Source organism: Oncorhynchus kisutch, linkage group LG1 (assembly GCF_002021735.2).
Source record: "Oncorhynchus kisutch isolate 150728-3 linkage group LG1, Okis_V2, whole genome shotgun sequence".
NCBI classification, from domain to species: Eukaryota; Metazoa; Chordata; class Actinopteri; order Salmoniformes; family Salmonidae; genus Oncorhynchus; species Oncorhynchus kisutch.
Genome location: NC_034174.2, coordinates 36,105,532 through 36,124,709, shown reverse-complemented (window position 1 = coordinate 36,124,709; position 19,178 = coordinate 36,105,532). Strand labels below are relative to the sequence as shown.

The 19,178-nt window shown below is 45.2% G+C and overlaps 1 protein-coding gene across 2 annotated transcripts in view; it reads left to right on the top strand.

Annotated features, from left to right (window-relative positions):
- Positions 1-19,178, top strand: part of LOC109872995 (SLIT-ROBO Rho GTPase-activating protein 3) — a 128,955-nt gene that overhangs the window by 82,427 nt on the left and 27,350 nt on the right. For both annotated transcript variants that reach the window (XM_020464491.2, XM_031822719.1), the window contains 7 exons: positions 5,338-5,523; positions 9,203-9,331; positions 12,241-12,462; positions 12,698-12,799; positions 13,696-13,893; positions 15,442-15,526; positions 18,946-18,973. In XM_020464491.2, the coding sequence (XP_020320080.1) occupies positions 5,338-5,523; positions 9,203-9,331; positions 12,241-12,462; positions 12,698-12,799; positions 13,696-13,893; positions 15,442-15,526; positions 18,946-18,973 (950 nt within the window). The remainder of the gene's footprint in view (positions 1-5,337; positions 5,524-9,202; positions 9,332-12,240; positions 12,463-12,697; positions 12,800-13,695; positions 13,894-15,441; positions 15,527-18,945; positions 18,974-19,178) is intronic.

Below are 19,178 nucleotides of genomic sequence, written 5' to 3'. Positions count from 1 at the left end.
TGTCGGTTCTGACACTTGACGGATGTGGCAGGGCTTGCTAACTATCATGGATTAAAAAAGTTAAACCCAGCCGCGAGCTGCCCAGGAACGCGAGCACACCAGACCAGCTAAATGCCTTCTGTTCTCGCTTCGAGGCAAGCAACACTGAACCATGCATGAGAACACCAGCTGTTCCAGACGACTGTGTGATTTTGCTCTTCATAGCCAATGTGAGAAATACATTTAAACAGGTTAACATTCACAAGGCCGCGAGGCCAGATGGAATACCAGGATGTGTACTCAGAGCATGTGCTGACCAGCTGGCAAGTGTTTTCACTGACATTTTCAACCTATCCCTGAACCGGTCTGTAATACCAACATGTTTCAAGCAGACCACCATAGTCCCCGTGCCCAAGAATGCCATGGTAACCTGCCTAAATGACTATCGCCCCCTAGCACTCGCATCTGTAACCATGAAATGCTTTTAAAGGCTGGTCATGACTCACATCAACACCATCATCCCAGACACCCTGGACCCACTCCGATTTGCATACCGTTCCAACAGAGCCACAGATGATACCCACCTGGACAAAAGGAATACCTATATAAGAATACTGTTTACTGACTACAGCTCAGCTTTCAACACCAAAGTTCAAGCTCATCACCCTGGGACCAAACGCCTCCCTCTAAAATTGGATCCTGGACTTGCTGACGGGCCACCTCCAGACAGTGAGGGTAGGCAACAACACATCCGCCACCATCAACAGGTCAAGAGCTTCAAGTTCCTCGGTGTCCACATCACTAAGGAATTAACATGGTCCACACACACCCACACAGTTGTGAAGAGGCACCATTGCCAGCACAATAATTTAGCTAGGACTGTCTGGGAGTGGTCTGAGAGCGGGACCTAATTAGTTTAGCCTAATGGGAGGGATATGTAACCTGAAAACTAGCTCTTATTGGCAGAGGTTTTAAACTCTTTTTGTTATTGGTCAATTAACTTATACCGCCTGGTGATCAAATCAAAATGTATTTGTCACGTACACATGGTTAGCAGATGTTAATGCGAGTGTAGCGAAATGCTTGTGCTTCTAGTTCCGACAATGCAGCAATAACCAACGAGTAATCTAACCTAACAATTCCACAACTACTACCTTATACACACAAGTGTAAAGGGATAAAGAATATGTACATAAAGATATATGCATGAGTGATGGTACAGAACGACATAGGCAAGATGCAGTAGATGGTATTGAGTACAGTATATACATATGAGATGAATGTAGGGTATGTAAACATAAAAGTGGCATAGTTTAAAGTGGCTAGTGATACATGTATTACATAAAGATGGCAAGATGCAGTAGATGATATAGAGTACAGTATATACATATACATATGAGATTAGTAATGTAGGGTATGTAAACATTATATTAAGTGTCATTGTTTAAAGTGGCTAGTGATATGATGCATTTTTTCTTTCAATTTCGATCAATTTCCATTATTAAAGTGGCTGGAGTTGAGTCAGTATGTTGGCAGCAGCCACTCAATGTTAGTGGTGGCTGTTTAACAGTCTGATGACCTTGAGATATATTGCTGTTTTTCAGTCTCTCGGTCCCTGCTTTGATGCACCTGTACTGACCTCGCCTTCTGGATGATAGCGGGGTGACCAGGCAGTGGCTCGGGTGGTTGTTGTCCTTGATGGTGCAGGTGTTCTGGAGGGCAGGTAGTTTGCCCCCGGTGATGCGTTGTGCAGACCTCACTACCCTCTGGAGAGCCTTACGGTTGTGGGCGGAGCAGTTGCCATACCAGGCAGTGATACAGCTGCTGCGCCTTCTTCACAACGCTGTCTGTGTGGGTGGACAAATTCAGTTTGTCCGTGATGTGTACGCCGAGGAACTTAACTACTACCCTCTCCACTACTGTCCCGTCGATGTGGATAGGGGGCTGCTCCCTCTGCTGTTTCCTGAAGTCCACAATCATCTCCTTAGTTTTGTTGACGTTGAGTGTGAGGTTATTTTCCTGACACCACACTCCGAGGGCCCTCACCTCCTCCCTGTAGGCCGTCTCGTCGTTGTTGGTAATCAAGCCTACCACTGTTGTGTCGTCCGCAAACTTGATGATTCAGTTGGAGGCGTGCGTGGCCACGCAGTCGTGGGTGAACAGGGAGTACAGGAGAGGGCTCAGAACGCACCCTTGTGGGGCCCCAGTGTTGAGGATCAGCGGGGTGGAGATGTTGTTACCTACCCTCACCACCTGGGAAGGAAGTCCAGTACCCAGTTGCACAGGGCGGGGTCGAGACCCAGGGTCTCGAGCTTGATGACGGGTTTGGAGGGTACTATGGTGTTAAATGCTGAGCTGTAGTCGATGAACAGCATTCTCACATAAGTATTCCTCTTGTCCAGATGGGTTAGGGCAGTGTGCAGTGTGGTTGCACATTGGAGTGGGTCTAGGGTGTCAGGTCGGGTGGAGGTGATATGGTCCTTGACTAGTCTCTCAAAGCAAAGTAGTCGTTTAGCTCAGTTACCTTAGCTTCCTTGGGAACAGGAACAATGGTGGCCCTCTTGAAGTGTGTGGGAACAGCAGACTGGGATAAGGATTGATTGAGTATGTCCGTAAACACACCAGCCAGCTGGTCTGCGCATGCGCTGAGGACGCGGCTGGGGATGCCATGTGGGCCTGCAGCCTTGCGAGGGTTAACACATTTAAATGTTTTACTCACGTCGGTTGCAGTGAAGGATAGTCCGCAGGTTTTGGTAGCGTGCGTGGCCACGCAGTCGTGGGTGAACAGGGAGTACAGGAGAGGGCTCAGAACGCACCCTTGTGGGGCCCCAGTGTTGAGGATCAGCGGGGTGGAGATGTTGTTACCTACCCTCACCACCTGGGAAGGAAGTCCAGTACCCAGTTGCACAGGGCGGGGTCGAGACCCAGGGTCTCGAGCTTGATGACGGGTTTGGAGGGTACTATGGTGTTAAATGCTGAGCTGTAGTCGATGAACAGCATTCTCACATAAGTATTCCTCTTGTCCAGATGGGTTAGGGCAGTGTGCAGTGTGGTTGCACATTGGAGTGGGTCTAGGGTGTCAGGTCGGGTGGAGGTGATATGGTCCTTGACTAGTCTCTCAAAGCAAAGTAGTCGTTTAGCTCAGTTACCTTAGCTTTCTTGTGAACAGGAACAATGGTGGCCCTCTTGAAGTGTGTGGGAACAGCAGACTGGGATAAGGATTGATTGAGTATGTCCGTAAACACACCAGCCAGCTGGTCTGCGCATGCGCTGAGGACGCGGCTGGGGATGCCATGTGGGCCTGCAGCCTTGCGAGGGTTAACACATTTAAATGTTTTACTCACGTCGGTTGCAGTGAAGGATAGTCCGCAGGTTTTGGTAGCGGTCCGTGTCAGTGGCACTGTATTGTCCTCAAAGCGAGCAAAAAAGTTATTTAGTCTGCCTGGGAGCAAGACATCCTGGTCCGCGACGGGGCTGGTTTTCTTTTTGTAATCCGTGATTGACTGTAGACCCTACCACATACCTCTTGTGTCTGAGCCGTTGAATTGCAACTCTACTTTGTCTCTATATTGACGCTTAGCTTGTTTGATTGCCTTGCGGAGGGAATAGCTACACTGTTTGTATTCGGTCATGTTTCCTGTCACGTTGCCCTGGTTAAAAGCAGTGGTTCGCGCTTTCAGTTTCGCGCAAATGCTGCCGTCAATCCACGGTTTCTGGTTTGGGAATGTTTTAATCGTTGCTGTGGGTATAACATCGCCGATGCACTTTCTAATGAACTCGCTCACTGAATCAGCGTATTTGTCAATGTTGTTGTTTGACGCAATGCGGAACATATCCCAATCCACGTGATCGAAGCAGTCTTGAAGCGTGGAATCAGATTGGTCGGATCAGCGTTGATCAGACCTGAGCGCGGAAGCTTCTTGTTTTAGTTTCTGTCTGTTGGCTGGAAGCAACAAAATGGAGTCATGGTCAGCTTTTCCGAAAGGAGGGCGGGGTAGGGCCTTATATGCGTCGCGGAAGTTAGAGTAACAATCATCCAGGGTTTTACCAGCCCTGGTTGCGCAATCGATATGCTGATAGAATTTAGGGAGTCTTGTTTTCAGATTAGCCTAAAATTCCCAGCTACAATGAATGCAGCCTCAGGATATGTGGTTTCCAGTTTACATAGAGTCAAATATGGTGGTGATGTCGCCAGGCCGGCCAAAACTCCACCTATGCTAAACTAGCTGAAATTTCAGGCAGTCTTTTCAAACAGCTCTTACACTAAAATTGTATTATGATCATTTTCACAATTTCACAGTATTATTCCATCCTGTATTATTCTGAAACATGTAAAATCATGTTTTTAAGTGCACTGCCCTTTTAACAAACAGACGTAAGATGCGTCTAAGTATTGCCAGTGTTTTTGGTGGAAGGGCTATACTGTACATCCCATCCATTACAGTTATTTATTTTGATTTGTGAAAGAGGGAATATTGTGTGTCTGACTGCAGAGAGATCACAGTAGGGAGGGGAAAGGCAGAGAGCACAATGGTGTCATTATGCCACACAAATGGCATGGAATGAACAACCATTAGGTGATGAACAGTTTATCCTGATTTACAAACCCAGAGGGGGTGTGGATGTGTCAAGTCTGGCCCAGATGAGATGAGCTATATTACCACACACAGCCCTGGTCCCCCTGATTCAATCAGCCCACCATTGAAAACATCAACTGAGTGTGTGTGTGTGTGTGTGTGTGTGTGTGTGTGTGTGTGTGTGTGTGTGTGTGTGTGTGTGTGTGTGTGTGTGTGTGTGCGTGCGTGCGTGCGTGCGTGCGTGCGTGCGTGTGTGTGTGCTCACTGAGCTTAGGCCAACAAAGGAGCAAATAACAGTTTCCATATGTGTAAAAGTTGAAGAGCGTATATCATGCAGTTTCTCATCAAGTCGTTGGATCTCTGGATGCAGACTGGTCTGTGGATGTGAGATAAAGGAGCTGTGATGTCCTGTGCTTTGCCTGGCCCTGTTATGCATATTCATGGCCAGCTGTGGTCCTGATAAGAATACTGATGTGATCCTGTCCTTGTCGCTGGGTGAGCACCTGCCACCATGGATGAAACACAAGCCCCTCATGCAGTATTTTATGAAACAGACCCATTCTCACTGCAAGTCATTATTTCAAAGGGAAAGGGTTCAAAAGACGTAATATGTTTTTTGTTAGTTAGGGCACAGATTGTAATGAAACTTTTCAAACTAGCTGTCACCTCAGATCACCCATTTGCTTGCTCTGTCTGCTGTTGTGAAGTCTTATATGAAGCCTATGTCCAGTTATTGTTGCAACTTCCTCATCCTTCCTCTGTGCTGCTCCTGCTCTTCCAGGTGATGAAGACCTACCACATGTACCACACGGAGAGTATCAGCGCTGAGAGCAAGCTGAAGGATGCTGAGAAGCAGGAGGAGAAGCAGTTCAGTAAGTCTGGAGACCTCAATGTCAACCTGCTGCGCCACGAGGACCGGCCCCAGAGACGCAGCTCCGTCAGGAAGATCGAGAAGATGAAGGAGAAGGTGAGGCTGACACCAAGGCTTGTAGAGCTGTCCCCGACAAAAAAAAAGAAAGTTGTCTGTTCTTTCAACCAATCGATTGGTCGAAATGTTAAAACGTTTTTTTCCCCTTTCTATTTATAGACACACCCTATGTTTGTATAAAATCAACTATATGTAGGCTACTGAGCTTGTCTGATGCTTTAAGCACTGCGATTAAAAATGAAGACACACAAAGGGAGCCAGAGATCAATATACTGTAGCCTAACCAGAAGAGAAAAAAAACTGCTCTCGACCCTCCTTCTCCTGCTGCCCGCTGTCGCTGGCATTTGCATATTCTGCAAAGCTCCTGAAGTTGCCGGTAATAGGTTAAACCAGCGGTCGGAAACCTTTTCCATTTGGAGTGCCAAGTTATCCTAACATTTCTACTGATCTGCGTGCCAGTTATGATTTTCATATGCACATTTTCGTGGAACAGTTTCATTTAATTTATAATAATGTCTTCATATCTCAAATCAAATTGTATTGGTCACATACACATATTTATCAGATGCTATTGCGGGTGTAGTGAAATACTTGTGTTCCTAGCTCCAACAGTGCAGTACAAAGTATCTTAACAATTCACAACAATACACACAAAATCAATGTTGTGGTTAATCAAACCTCTTATCTAAATGAAAAAGATAGAAATCTAAAAGTAACTTCTGTTGCCATTGCCAATATGTACAAATAGCCTATATAAAGCCAACAAATAATAATATTACAGCCCTCAGGTAGAAAATATCCTGATTAAAAATAAATATCCTATGAATCACATTGGCTACGCATGGCCTGTCTGCAAGGAACTTGAAATGTTGCATCAACTATTAACTTGATCAGCCCAAAGCTCATGCTAGCAAACTTGCAACATTCTATAAAATATTCTGGGCCCTCAGAGCTTCCAGAGTCAGTGAGCTCCGGACAGACAGATACAGCTGTAGGCTATTTGCGCAAGGTATAAGAAGTAATCAGGTAGGCCTATTTTATGAAGTTTCCACCGACCGGATGTTTTCCCCTCCCTTTCATGCTGAGTAGTTATCAAAAGGGAGAGAGCTGGAAAGATTTTTCGAATAGGCTGTGTTCAGGAAACAGAGTTAGTTTATGTACTGTTTGAGGCGAAGAAAGAATTACTCTGAGAAGCTCTAGAGTGATGGTGAGTTAAGACAATCAGAAATAGTATCAGATTCCCAAATGGGCACATTTATAGGTATATATATAACCTTTATTTAACTAGGCAAGTCAGTTAAGAACAAATTCTTATTGTTGTTAACCTGCCTGTTCAGGTTCTTGAACTGCCTGTTCAGGGGCAGAACGACAGATTTGTACCTTGTTAGCTTGCAACCTTCCGGTTACTAGTCCAACGCTCTAACCACTAGGCTACCCTGCCGCCCCGGGTATTTGTGCGCAGGCCAAGTAACCTAGGTCTAGTTCTATGCGTAATCAAGTGTGTGTTCTTACTCAAGATTGACAGGAGTGCTCCAAACAAGGAAATGGAACACGTAAATGGAAATAAAATTGACCAAAACCTTTTTCTCACAAGTGTAGCCTAGGTTATGCGCTCTGCAATTAACGTGTCCACTCCTACAATGACAACAATAAGACTGCAATAATAGTACTGTATATTGAATGCATTAACATAAATTACTGTAACCAAACAAATGTAGATTAGAAATGATGGGAATTAACATTAAATGTACTTCTGGTGATACTGGTGTGCCGTCCCTGCAGCCTCCGCAATGGATTAGTCCACTCAAACAGGCGTGAATCAGACAGGTGTCTCGTGTGCCATAATTGTTGTTATATATATTTGCCACTGCTCAACTAAACAATCTACCAGTCGACTAAATGGGGTCAGGCTTGATGACCATAGTGTCTCCAACAGCTAGTGCTGTTGGCTGGGACTGCTGCTAATACTGTACATTGTCAGCCTAGTCACTTCTGTAAAGTGATATTTTGTTCGGCAGGTAGAATCATTTTAGCTGGCTAAGGCCAGAGGGACCCTCTCAGTATTGTGTGAATGAAGGCTGTGTGAGAGTGGGTGCAGGTCCATTGTGTAAGCCCACGAGAGAGGGAGAGAGCGAGAGAGAGAATTGCCGTAGCATGGGTCTACACACACAGACAAATGGTGACTTCCAGGTCAGTGATCCAACTGCACAGTCTCTCTAGCTCATCCATGCCCATGACTCTAATTCATGTTAATTCTGCTTATTACCACACACTCAACTGCACTGTACTTAAGACACTGTACTTCAAACATGCATATTTCATTCTGGATTCTCAGGGGGAATTTCTTCATTAAAATGCGTCCATTATCAGTGCAGCTCAGGGAATCAAATGGCTGACAGCTTTCCTCCCTCCTCAGGCTGCCGTCTCCAGAGATGCTGGCAGGAGAACTGTACCATCCCCACAGACTATTTATAACTTGCTGTAGTTATGAACGTACTTTCTCTCTGCGTTGTGACCGGATTTTGCCGGCTACAATAGCATTGTCGTTCAGAATCCTAGCTACCTGCAAACAGAGTTGAAGAGGGAGAGGAGACAATCAAGCCATCATCCCCATTTCCCCGATGCACTGTTTTAATTTGCATGATAATGGACATGGGACATTGGTGTTGGTGGACCATGTCTATTTGAAGTGCAAAGTGTATGTATTTGAAGGACATGCTATCCAATAGTCCCCAGGCTGCTGGAAGAGGTTATAAGGAGCGCTTTCAAACACAGACACGCAGACACACGTCAATGTGTTGTTGTTTAATTGGCTCTCTTTAATCCTGCTTTGTGAGCCAAGTCTCAATGATTCTGTGTCACTGCGTTCCATTTGAGTCAATTGTTTTTGTCAATACCATTATGTATTGTCTGGTAACGTCCATTATCGATGCTATGTGAACAACAGATGACTACATATTCTTTTTGATGAAAAATGTCATGTTTCCCAGCTGGATGCCACGAGCAGATGCAGCATGCCCAGCTAACCATAGCAACAAAGACTGTGCACCATTTAAAGCTACAGTACCAGTCAAAAGTTTGGACACATCTACTGATTCCAGGGTTTTTCTTTATTTTTTACTATTTTCTACATTGTAGAATAATAGTGAGTACATCAAAACTATGAAATAACATATAGCATCATGTAGTAACCAAAAAAGTGTTTAACAAATCAAAATATAATTTTATATTTGAGATTCTTCAAAGTAGCCACCCTTTGCCTTGATGTACAATTAGAGCACACTAGAGTGAATGTTTGTTTGAGTCTGTTTTGGTTAGCAAGCACACTGCACCAAAACAGTATTTTATATGGCTGTTTCATTGTTCACATCTGGGCTGTACATTTTGTTGTGCTCAATTGAATTGTGACTCTGACTGTGAATGGCCAGCCTGGGTGGAACAGTTATGATGCTGTTATTATCTACAGGAAGCTTGTCAAAGAGCCTCTCTTATAGTGTATCCCTCTGACCTTTTTCCTGCCAACACTAAGCCAGGCCATCAGGCTGCACAGAAATTATCCGATGTTATTGTGCAAATACCATTTAGCAAACTCAACGTTGCTTAATTTCATTAACTCCCCACCCCCCTCGGTTTCTGTTTTTTCTCTCTCTCTCTTTCTCTCTCACTCTCTCTCTTTCTCTTTCAATCTCTCTCTCTCTTTCTTCTCTCTGTCCCCCAGAGACAAGCCAAGTACTCAGAGAACAAGCTGAAGTGCACTAAAGCCCGCAATGACTATTTGTTGAACCTGGCAGCAACGAATGCCGTTGTGGCGAAATACTACATTCACGATGTCTCTGATATGATTGATGTAAGTATGCGATAGGCACACAGGTTTCATTGTATCTCTCGGCTGGGATGGTCTAACGTTGGTCTAACGTTGGTTGCTACACTAGATATTCTCACCATCTGTTTTAGTGTTCGCAGCCCATTTGCTGTATTGCTACAAGCTGCTCTGTTGGTTTGACTGAAAGTGTTTACCTCCATTTTGTGTCTCTCGAACAAAACAGTTTGATTCTGAGCCAGTCGGTAGTACTGTTGTTAAGTGTCTAACTGAATGGCTTTGCCAGATGTACATTACAATCCTACTGTATGTTACCACCCAACAGGCATTGTTAGGATTCTTCTGGAATATAAATGATGACATCCTGTCATGGGAATGGATCAGTGTTGACAGTCAGAATGCCTTCCTGCTGGTCTTCTCTTCCCCCTGTTCTCCTCTCCTGCCTCTGTCATGCCCTCATCTGTCTGGGAGTGCTGTGAGGGCTGAGGCTCCTTAAGGGAGCTGTGCTGGGAGATGCAGAGCGTGTGTGTCTGCCTGTCACTGTCACACGCCCCACTCTCCCAGGGAGCCAGGCAAAACACACTGATGGTGAAACATGACCCTTGGTGACACAGACACATGCACACCCTCACACGCGTACAGAAACTCCTCTGGACCAATGTGCTTCCTACTTCTACAGGGCAGAGGTGGAGACGAACCACAGCCACAGGAAAACTGGATTGACAGGATCGAGAAGGGAGAATCTCATCAGAATCTATTTAAAACAAAACAAAAGTTTCCTCTCTTACCTCAAATCTGCAGTACCTCCAGGGTTTCCACCCTCTACTGTTAGTCCGTATCTAATAAATAATGTGTTCCGTTTAACAGTATGCCACTTCCCCTTCAAAGTATCAATTGGATTAGAGAAATAGTTACATGACAGAAAAGACCATACCTAGGTGAACCACCATCATAATTCAAAATGCAAAGCCAACACACCCCAGCAGCAAGCCTGTCTGGGAAGTCTGTGATTACAGTTGGTGAACGAGTTTGCTTTGTAGACCACTAATGGCTAGAGGAATGAAACCCTAGCCAGGGTCTGGGTGCAGGCTCTGTGCATACAGGCAGCAGTGTGGCCAGTGGTTGGCAGGGATCATTCAGCCCCAGGTTATCTGGTGGTTCTTGCAGGGATCATTCATCCCCAGGTTACCTGGTGGTTCTTGCAGGGATCATTCAGCCCCAGGTTATCTGGTGGTTCTTGCAGGGATCATTCATCCCCAGGTTACCTGGTGGTTCTGGTGACTCTGCCAGATGTGCCCCCTAGCCCCTCCCTCCCTGTCTTGTGTGTGTGTGTGTGTGTGTGTGTGTGTGTGTGGAGGGTACTGTGGTATTGGCCTAGGCATGCCTGGCCAGCTCTAAAACTCTCCACTGGTTGGAGAGTTGGATACAGAGATCCTGCATATTTACAGAATGCATATGATGTGATTGTACATAGAGGCTTGAGGCTGGCTAGACTTTAAACAGTTCTAAACATCAACTGTGTGAAGTGTGAAGGAGCTGGCCTGGAGCTCTAGGTTACACAGGGTTCCGCCAGACAGAGACCTCTGATTGGTGGCTGTGTCTCTATGCTGGGTCACTTTGTTGGAGCTGCTTCCTGTGTCTGGCAAGTGAAAGGGGACATGTCATCGCAAATCCTGCCGTCCTGCAGGGAAAGGGATTGTGAGCATGACTCGCTGTGCTGGGTCGTGCTGCCACAAGCTGGACAGAGGATAAGGGCCTGTTTGTCATGCCACACAGAAACCGTCACTAGCATCCAGACATCAAAACATGCATCCACACCGCAAGAAGTCAGTCCTGTCTATTAGAATCATTGGAAATAGATTGCAGATGTCTTTTGCATGCAAATAAACAATGTCATCAGTTTTACAGTACCATTATTCTGCCTGTCAGCACTCCTGCTACAGTATACTTATGATAGAAGGGCCCTGGTGAAATCAAGGCATGAATCTCATTACAGCCTGACAGTGTGTTTGTTATGGGATGTGGCTGTTGAAATAAAACTCTGTACCTTAAAGGGCTCTGTGCTGCCGTATCCTTCCTGATTGTACACTGACCCTGTTATAAAATAACCGCTGCTATGGGGATTTATCCTTGGAGCCGAGTGCAACTTCCGGTGCGTCTATTAAAGAGCGTTTAGAGAATCACAGAGCAGTCTGACTCTGGCCCCTCCAGCCTCGAGGCAACGCACTCACCGCTCTGCTCTGCTTGGCTGCAGTAATTAGGTTAGTTTATGCAGCTCCATGGTTGAGCTAATTATCCTAGGTGTCCTACTGTGCTTGCTCTTCTAATTCGGTGTATTCTATTATTCTATTTAGACCTGTTAACCGATAGCAGTGTCTGATTTGGAATTGAGTTCATGTTGAAGGTCAGGTTAGTAACGCGCTTGTAGGAAATGAGAGGAATCATGTAACTGAATCATGTAACTGAATCGTGTGAATGCTAAAGGCTGAGTTTATCCCATTGACTTGTGTATAATGGATTCAGACTGCTATGTCAGGTTGTCCATAATTAGGTCCAGGAGGTTCTTAGTCACATTTTTTTTATTTTTTTATTTGACCTTTATTTAACCAGGCAAGTCAGTTAAGAACATATTCTTATTTTCAATGACAGCCTGGGAACAATGGGTTAACTGCCTGTTCAGGGGCAGAACGACAGATGTGTACCTTGTCAGCTCGGGGGTTTGAACTCGCAACCTTCCGGTTACTAGTCCAATGCTCTAACCACTAGGCTACGCTGCCGCCCCAGCGTGACATGACCTGAGCCACAAAACTCTGGACCCTTGGTGTAGACTTACAGTCAGGTCATGTGGTCAAGAAAAAGGCCTATATTATATTCTACTCCTATATTAGTTATTGTATTATACAATACTATAATGAGTGTTTTTTCCTGTATCTCAGTGCTGTGACCTGGGCTACCACGCCAGCCTTGCGCGTACCTTCAGGACCTACCTGTCAGCTGAGTACAACCTGGAGACAAGTCGCCACGAGGGCCTGGACATCATGGAGAACGCCGTGGACAACCTGGACTCCCGCAGCGACAAGCACAAGATCATGGACATGCACAACCAGGTGTTCTGCCCTCCCATGTGCTTCGAGTACCTGCCCCACATGGGGGACGAGGTGAGAGGGGTCAAATGACTGATTTGGTACATTTATAGATTCATACGATATTGATTGTCATTATTGAAACTGATTCCGAGTTGCAATTACAGCCAGTAGGTTTGTTCAACCATGGAAAGCACGTTCAAGCTAGCAGAAACAATGTTTCTACGCATGCTTTTTCCAATTCTGTAAGGTACACTTAATGAAAATCCAAGTGCCCAGCCCATACCTCTGTCTATGTGTGCTCCCTCAGGTGTGCCAGGTGAGTGCCCAGCAGCCTGTGCAGACTGAGCTCCTGATGCGCTACCACCAGCTGCAGTCCCGTCTGGCCACGCTCAAGATCGAGAACGAAGAGGTGAGGGCTCACGGTAGCGTCCATCCCCCCCCCAGTGTGTCTGCTGCATCACCCCGCTGAGATCGTCCTGTCGCCCCCTGTTTCCCAAGTCTCTGAAATGCCAGAACTCAGGTCTATAGATACAATCAACTCTCATTGCAATTTCAATGTAATGGCCCACACACACTTCCTGGGAGCTGAGAATGTATCTTTAGCTTGTGATTGTGAGGTTGTATGATAACCGTAATGGATGCATGTTCCATGTAGATACAGTACATCCCTAATGATTGCGTGGTGAGGAGTGGTCCTTCTCAGTGGGAGCAGCAGGCAGCACACACACACAAGGCTCTCTCTCCCTCTGAGTGGATGCAGGTGCTAATGGAGATGCTAATGACCCTGGCTGGCTAGCTACAACCTGCCCTGATGGCTACGCCTCGGCTCCGTCTCATATCGCCCTGGTTCTCATCATGTCTCATAACATTTCACATAACTTCCGGGTAATGGACGAGTCGTGCCGCTCTGGGAATGAGCCTGATCAATCACAGTGTTGTATAGAAAGAGCCCGCAGACCTTTTACATACAGCCGGGCCAGATGCTCTTCATATTCTGCTGTTATTGTGATGAATGGCTGACTGGCAGGTCGTCTGGTACGCTGCCTAGGAATGAACCGTGTACCTGCCTTAGGAGCTGAAGGCTGTTTGGTGTCAAACAGCTACAATCAAAGGTTATTCGTTGTTATCCGGGGTCGATTTGTCTTTGAAATGGGATATGCCAGTGATCACTCACATTTGACCTTGCAAGTGGCATAGGATGCTTTTACTTTTATGTTCAAAAAGACCGGAATCAGATGACTTGAGGAGGAAATCCTGGTTCTGTTTGTTGTGGTTTGAGTTGCTGAATCTTTGCCTTTGCTGTAGGTGAGGAAGACTCTGGACGCCACCATGCAGATGCTCCAGGACATGCTGACTGTGGAGGACTTTGATGTGTCTGATGCTTTCCAGCATAGCCGCTCCACTGAGTCCATCAAATCGGTGGCCTCCGAGACCTACATGAGCAAACTGAACGTGGCCAAGAGACGGGCCAACCAGCAGGAGACAGAGGTCTTCTACTTCACTGTGAGTACCTGCCTGTTATATATAGCTGTCATACCAGCCTGTTATACATAGCTGTCATACCAGCCTGTTATACATAGCTGTCATACCAGCCTGTTATACATAGCTGTCATACCAGCCTGTTATATATAGCTGTCATACCAGCCTGTTATACATAGCTGTCATACCAGCCTGTTATACATAGCTGTCATACCTGCCTGTTATACATAGGTATCATACCTGCCTGTTATACATAGCTATCATACCAGCCTGTTATATATAGCTGTCATACCAGCCTGTTATACATAGCTGTCATACCAGCCTGTTATACATTGCTGTCATACCAGCCTGTTATACATAGCTGTCATACCTGCCTGTTATACATAGGTATCATACCTGCCTGTTATACATAGCTGTCATACCTGCCTGTTATACATAGCTATCATACCAGCCTGTTATATATAGCTGTCATACCAGCCTGTTATACATAGCTGTCATACCAGCCTGTTATACATAGCTGTCATACCTGCCTGTTATACATAGGTATCATACCTGCCTGTTATATATAGCTGTCATACCAGCCTGTTATACATAGCTGTCATACCTGCCTGTTATATATAGCTGTCATACCAGCCTGTTATACATAGCTGTCATACCTGCCTGTTATACATAGCTGTCATACCTGCCTGTTATACATAGCTGTCATACCTGCCTGTTATACATAGCTATCATACCTGCCTGTTATACATAGCTATCATACCTGCCTGTTATACATAGCTATCATACCTGCCTATTATACATAGCTGTCATACCTGCCTGTTATACATAGCTGTCATACCTGCCTGTTATGGATAGATGTCATACCTGCTTGTTCTACATAGCTGTCATACCTGCCTGTTATACATAGTTGTCATACCTGCCTGTTATACATAGCTGTCATACCTGCCTGATATACATAGCTGTCATACCTGCCTGTTATGGATAGCTGTCATACCTGCCTGTTATGGATAGCTGTCATACCCGCCCTGCTATACATAGCTGTCATACCTGCTTGTTATACATAGCTGTCATACCTGCCTGTTATACATAGCTGTCATACCTGCCTGTTATGGATAGTCGCCATACCTGCCTGTTATGGATAGTTGTCATACCTGCCTGTTATGGATAGTCGCCATACCTGCCTGTTATGGATAGTTGTCATACCTGCCTCTTTTGCCCTAAGATATGCATCCATGTCTCAGGGCAACTGCCTTTTCTATCGGTTTCACACTAAAGTGACAAACCTAGCTGTACTACCATAGTCTTTTTCCCTGACTAAAAGGACCTTTAGCGTCAGTTTAGTGCACATCAAAGCCATCAGCCATCACACTATTCCACAAAACACGAATGCTTTGGAAATCACATGGAAATTAGATTATCCTTGGAACAGATTGAATTTGTGCCATTCAGAGTGAGACTGAATGTCTTCTCTGGCCTTTGTGGTGGATAGCGGCCGGCTCTGCCTGTTCCAGTCACATCCCATTAACACTGTTCACTCACTGACACTTTCATCTGGTCTGTCTGGGTTTGCAGAAGTTCAAGGAGTTCCTGAACGGCAGCAATCTCATCATTAAACTGCAGGCCAAGCATGACCTCCTGAAGCAGACATTGGGAGAAGGTAAGTGCCCTAAGTCTCTCCACCAAGGACGTCATGTCTATAGACATCAATGTTAGTTCGACATCCCTTCTCTTAATGTTCCTATATCTTCTGGTCACAGTGGCATTAATGACAGGGGCCAGGCCTAGTCTGTCAACCCCTAGCTTATAATGAGCCAGGGTTCCCTGGGAAAGATGATGGGTCTGTAAAATGGCCGCCTTCAGGGCAAGTAGTGTTGTGGTGCGCTTATCTAATGAGGAGAGCTGAACCAGGCTGAAGAGCGAGGACACCATAGGGACTTGTGTCCCCTCAATGGGCAGTAAAAACAGGGAAAAGGAGTTCAGTTCATATTCAAAGGCGAGGACTGTAAGTACATCAAAGGTATCATAACGAAACATTCTAACATCACAATCACCTCTCCTCTCTGTATGTTGTGCTGTAGCCTCTAGGAGGGTCCTGGAGGAGTCTGGATAATAGAGACCCCCGCCCCTCTCACAGAGGCCCCTCCCAGGGGACCCTTGTCACCTCAGCCGTGAGCAGTTTACGCCCAATCAATCAGGCTGTCCCAGCTCCCAGCCGCACAGGCCTATCTCCACAGCTGCTGCTGTACCAGGGGTTCACCTAATAGAGAGGGACAGCAGGAGCAACCAGCTGGGGCCGTGTGTGTGCACAGCCGTACTCACTCACTCACTCACTCACTCACTCACTCACACTCAGTGTTTCCCCTATGATTTTTTTCAGCAGTGGTGGCAAGGGTGGGTGCATTGCTACTATTATTAGCGCAATGACATGCTAGCTGTTCCCATAGACTTCCAGTCATTTAAGTAAACGACAATCCATTTAAAAGGGTGTTTCGGCAGAAATACATAAACAATAACATCATATTTTTTGCAGTGGTGGCAACAATTTAAATTAATATAGGGGAAACACTGCACTTACACTTGCACATACACGCACACACTCCCCCTATTTCAACTCATACACACATACGTGCACACTCTTGTTCAACATGGATTTTTCTCTTTCGTTTAGGCCTCCCGAATGTTCCTCTGTCATCTTCAGATCTCTATGAACTGATAGCTTGAGCATGTTTTCATGTGAACATAGCCCTATAGCTGGTTTGTTTGTGTGATTGTGGCTAGGAGCTAGAAACAGCGCAAACGTGTCTGTCTGCGCCATCTTGTTGGTCCAGTGCTGCTGCTGTGTGTATGGGCGTGACATACGGCGTCTGCAGGTACCAAACATGTTTCATTATTGAGGTGATCAGTCAGCCCTGCTCATTAAGCATGTGTACGTTCAATCAGGCCTGCTCATCAAGTGTGTGTGTGCGTTATTAGTGACCATGGAGAATACCACATGGTGCACACATCAGACCTAGCTGTATAGATTACTAGAACACTATGTCTACATTGAAACTACTCAACATGGCTAGGACAGCTGCATACCCTCCTGGGTTCTAGCTGGAAATCACAGATCTCCATGAATATCTACAGTTAACGCAGGTAGAATTCACAGACAGCTATAAAAAAACGCACCATTGTGATGATTAATTGCCTATTATCAGGTTATGTAGCTGTAGGTTGATTTGTTGGTTTAGAATACTGAAACCTTGAGTTAGCAGTTTTTACATAAAGCATTCGGCTCATTTAGCAAACGTACTTCAGTCACCAATTGACCCTTTAATAAGCCCCGCCCCATAATTTGGGGCAATTTATCGCAATCGAATTAATAGCAGCTGTTGTCAAGATGACACCTTGGACATGCTCACGTTTAAATCCCATGAAAGCCAGTGAGGGCTAGGGCAAACATTTGGAGTTTTATTTTTTTTTTAAACATTTTTTAATGGCTAAATAATTTAATAGTGCACCAGGAGTACTTGCTACTGTAATTCCTGAAATGCAGAACCTGTTAATTAAGTATTTTTTTTATCCAGAATTATACATTTTGTAAGCGTCATTGTTTGCTGGCTCTGCTGGTTAGCTAGCTCTCTGTCTCACTAGCCACTTAATATAACTTGTTTTCTCAAATGTATGTTCCTAACATTGCTATTTGCTGTCAACATCAGGATACGATTTGAAGGCACTAGTTAGCTCCAAAAGTGATTATAGCTTTGACTGTATGCTGACAGGTAATTACACAAACATAATTTTACCAGGTTCCCGTGAAGCAATTGTAATGATAGTCCACCACAACATATCCAATAGTTTCCTGATTAACAAGGGGTAGTCTGTGTTTAATTTCATTGTGTATTAAAAACACAGTTTGAGATCATTGTGAGGGGATTTCACCAGTGGTTTAATGGGGAATTGGGCTTTCGAAAAGGTTGTCCAAGGTTGCAACAGTAACCAAAGGGGGAGGGGCTTAGCAAAGGGTAAAATGCTACTGTGTTCTTGCAGTTACAATGAGACACTTAAATCCTTATGTTTGGATTTGAAATTAAAACTGAATTTCTATAGCCAGCCTGTGCTTTGCCCATGCTGGAGAAAGGGGGTGTAATTTCTGGGTTCAATGAGCTGAGCTAGGCTAGACTATCACTCACTGGAATGACTGGCAGGAAATGCACTGTTGTTTCTCCACATGAACGCTCCAGAGACCACACTGCTAGTCTCATCTACTGCCAACATTATGCATAGAGAAATGGGTCAGTCATCACTCTCGTCTCTCATTCTAAAACTGATAGAAAGGGAACAACAGAATGCTAGAATAGTGTACTGTTAGAGCTTGTTGTACACAATGAGGCACATTCAGTCAATGCTCAATGGATTATATTTAAAAGACAAAGGGCCTTTCTCCACGCCAGCTAATAAACTCTATTTATTAACTATTGGCTGTTAAAGCTATGGTTAGTGGGAGGACCTTTCTGACACATACGAATAACAGTAATAAGGACTGACCGACTTCTTCATTGCCTAACCTATACTCATTGTCTTGTCTTCACCTGAGGCTCGACTAGCAAGGTGTGTTGGTTGTGTGTGCGTCTGTGTGCCTGTGTGTGTACATGCGTGCGTGTGTGTGTGAGAGAAAGACAGAGGGAGAACATTTATTTGTGAAAGTGTGTGTGTTTGGGTTGGGTTTGATGTTTTTGCGTGCCCATGTGCTACTGTGTATGTGTTGAGACGAGAGCAGGGCTTCGGGACAAAGGGCTCAGTGAGCCGGTGCAGACATCGCTCAGTGTCACCAGTTAGAGATGCACCCCCAGTCCCCCTTTTCTTCCTTGAGGGAGCTGGCCTGCACCCTACAGGGTCCCCTATGAGGTTTCTATGGTGACAGCTCAATGCATTTGTCTCAAGGATGCTGTTGTCCCTAGACCATTCAGCTCTCTCTCAATAGCTCTGACTAGTCCCATGAAATCCTTCACTGAGCCCTGGTAGAGGAGCTGGAGTTAGCCTGCACACTGTGCATATTCTTAATGACATTTCTTTCTTGTTCTGTGTTTGCAGGAGAAAGGGCTGAATGTGGGACTACGAGGTAAGGTGTCTTAAGATAACTAAACCATTTCAAATACCCTGCCTTTGACCGAACTACTCTACTGGTGCATACAATATAATATATATTATACGGTTATTTGATTTCAGTGGGTGTCTAATAGAAAATAAAGAAAAAAACTACTGCAGATCATACAGTATGGAGTTCTCGGAGCATCTTGTTCACAGACATCCATTGTTTAATACTT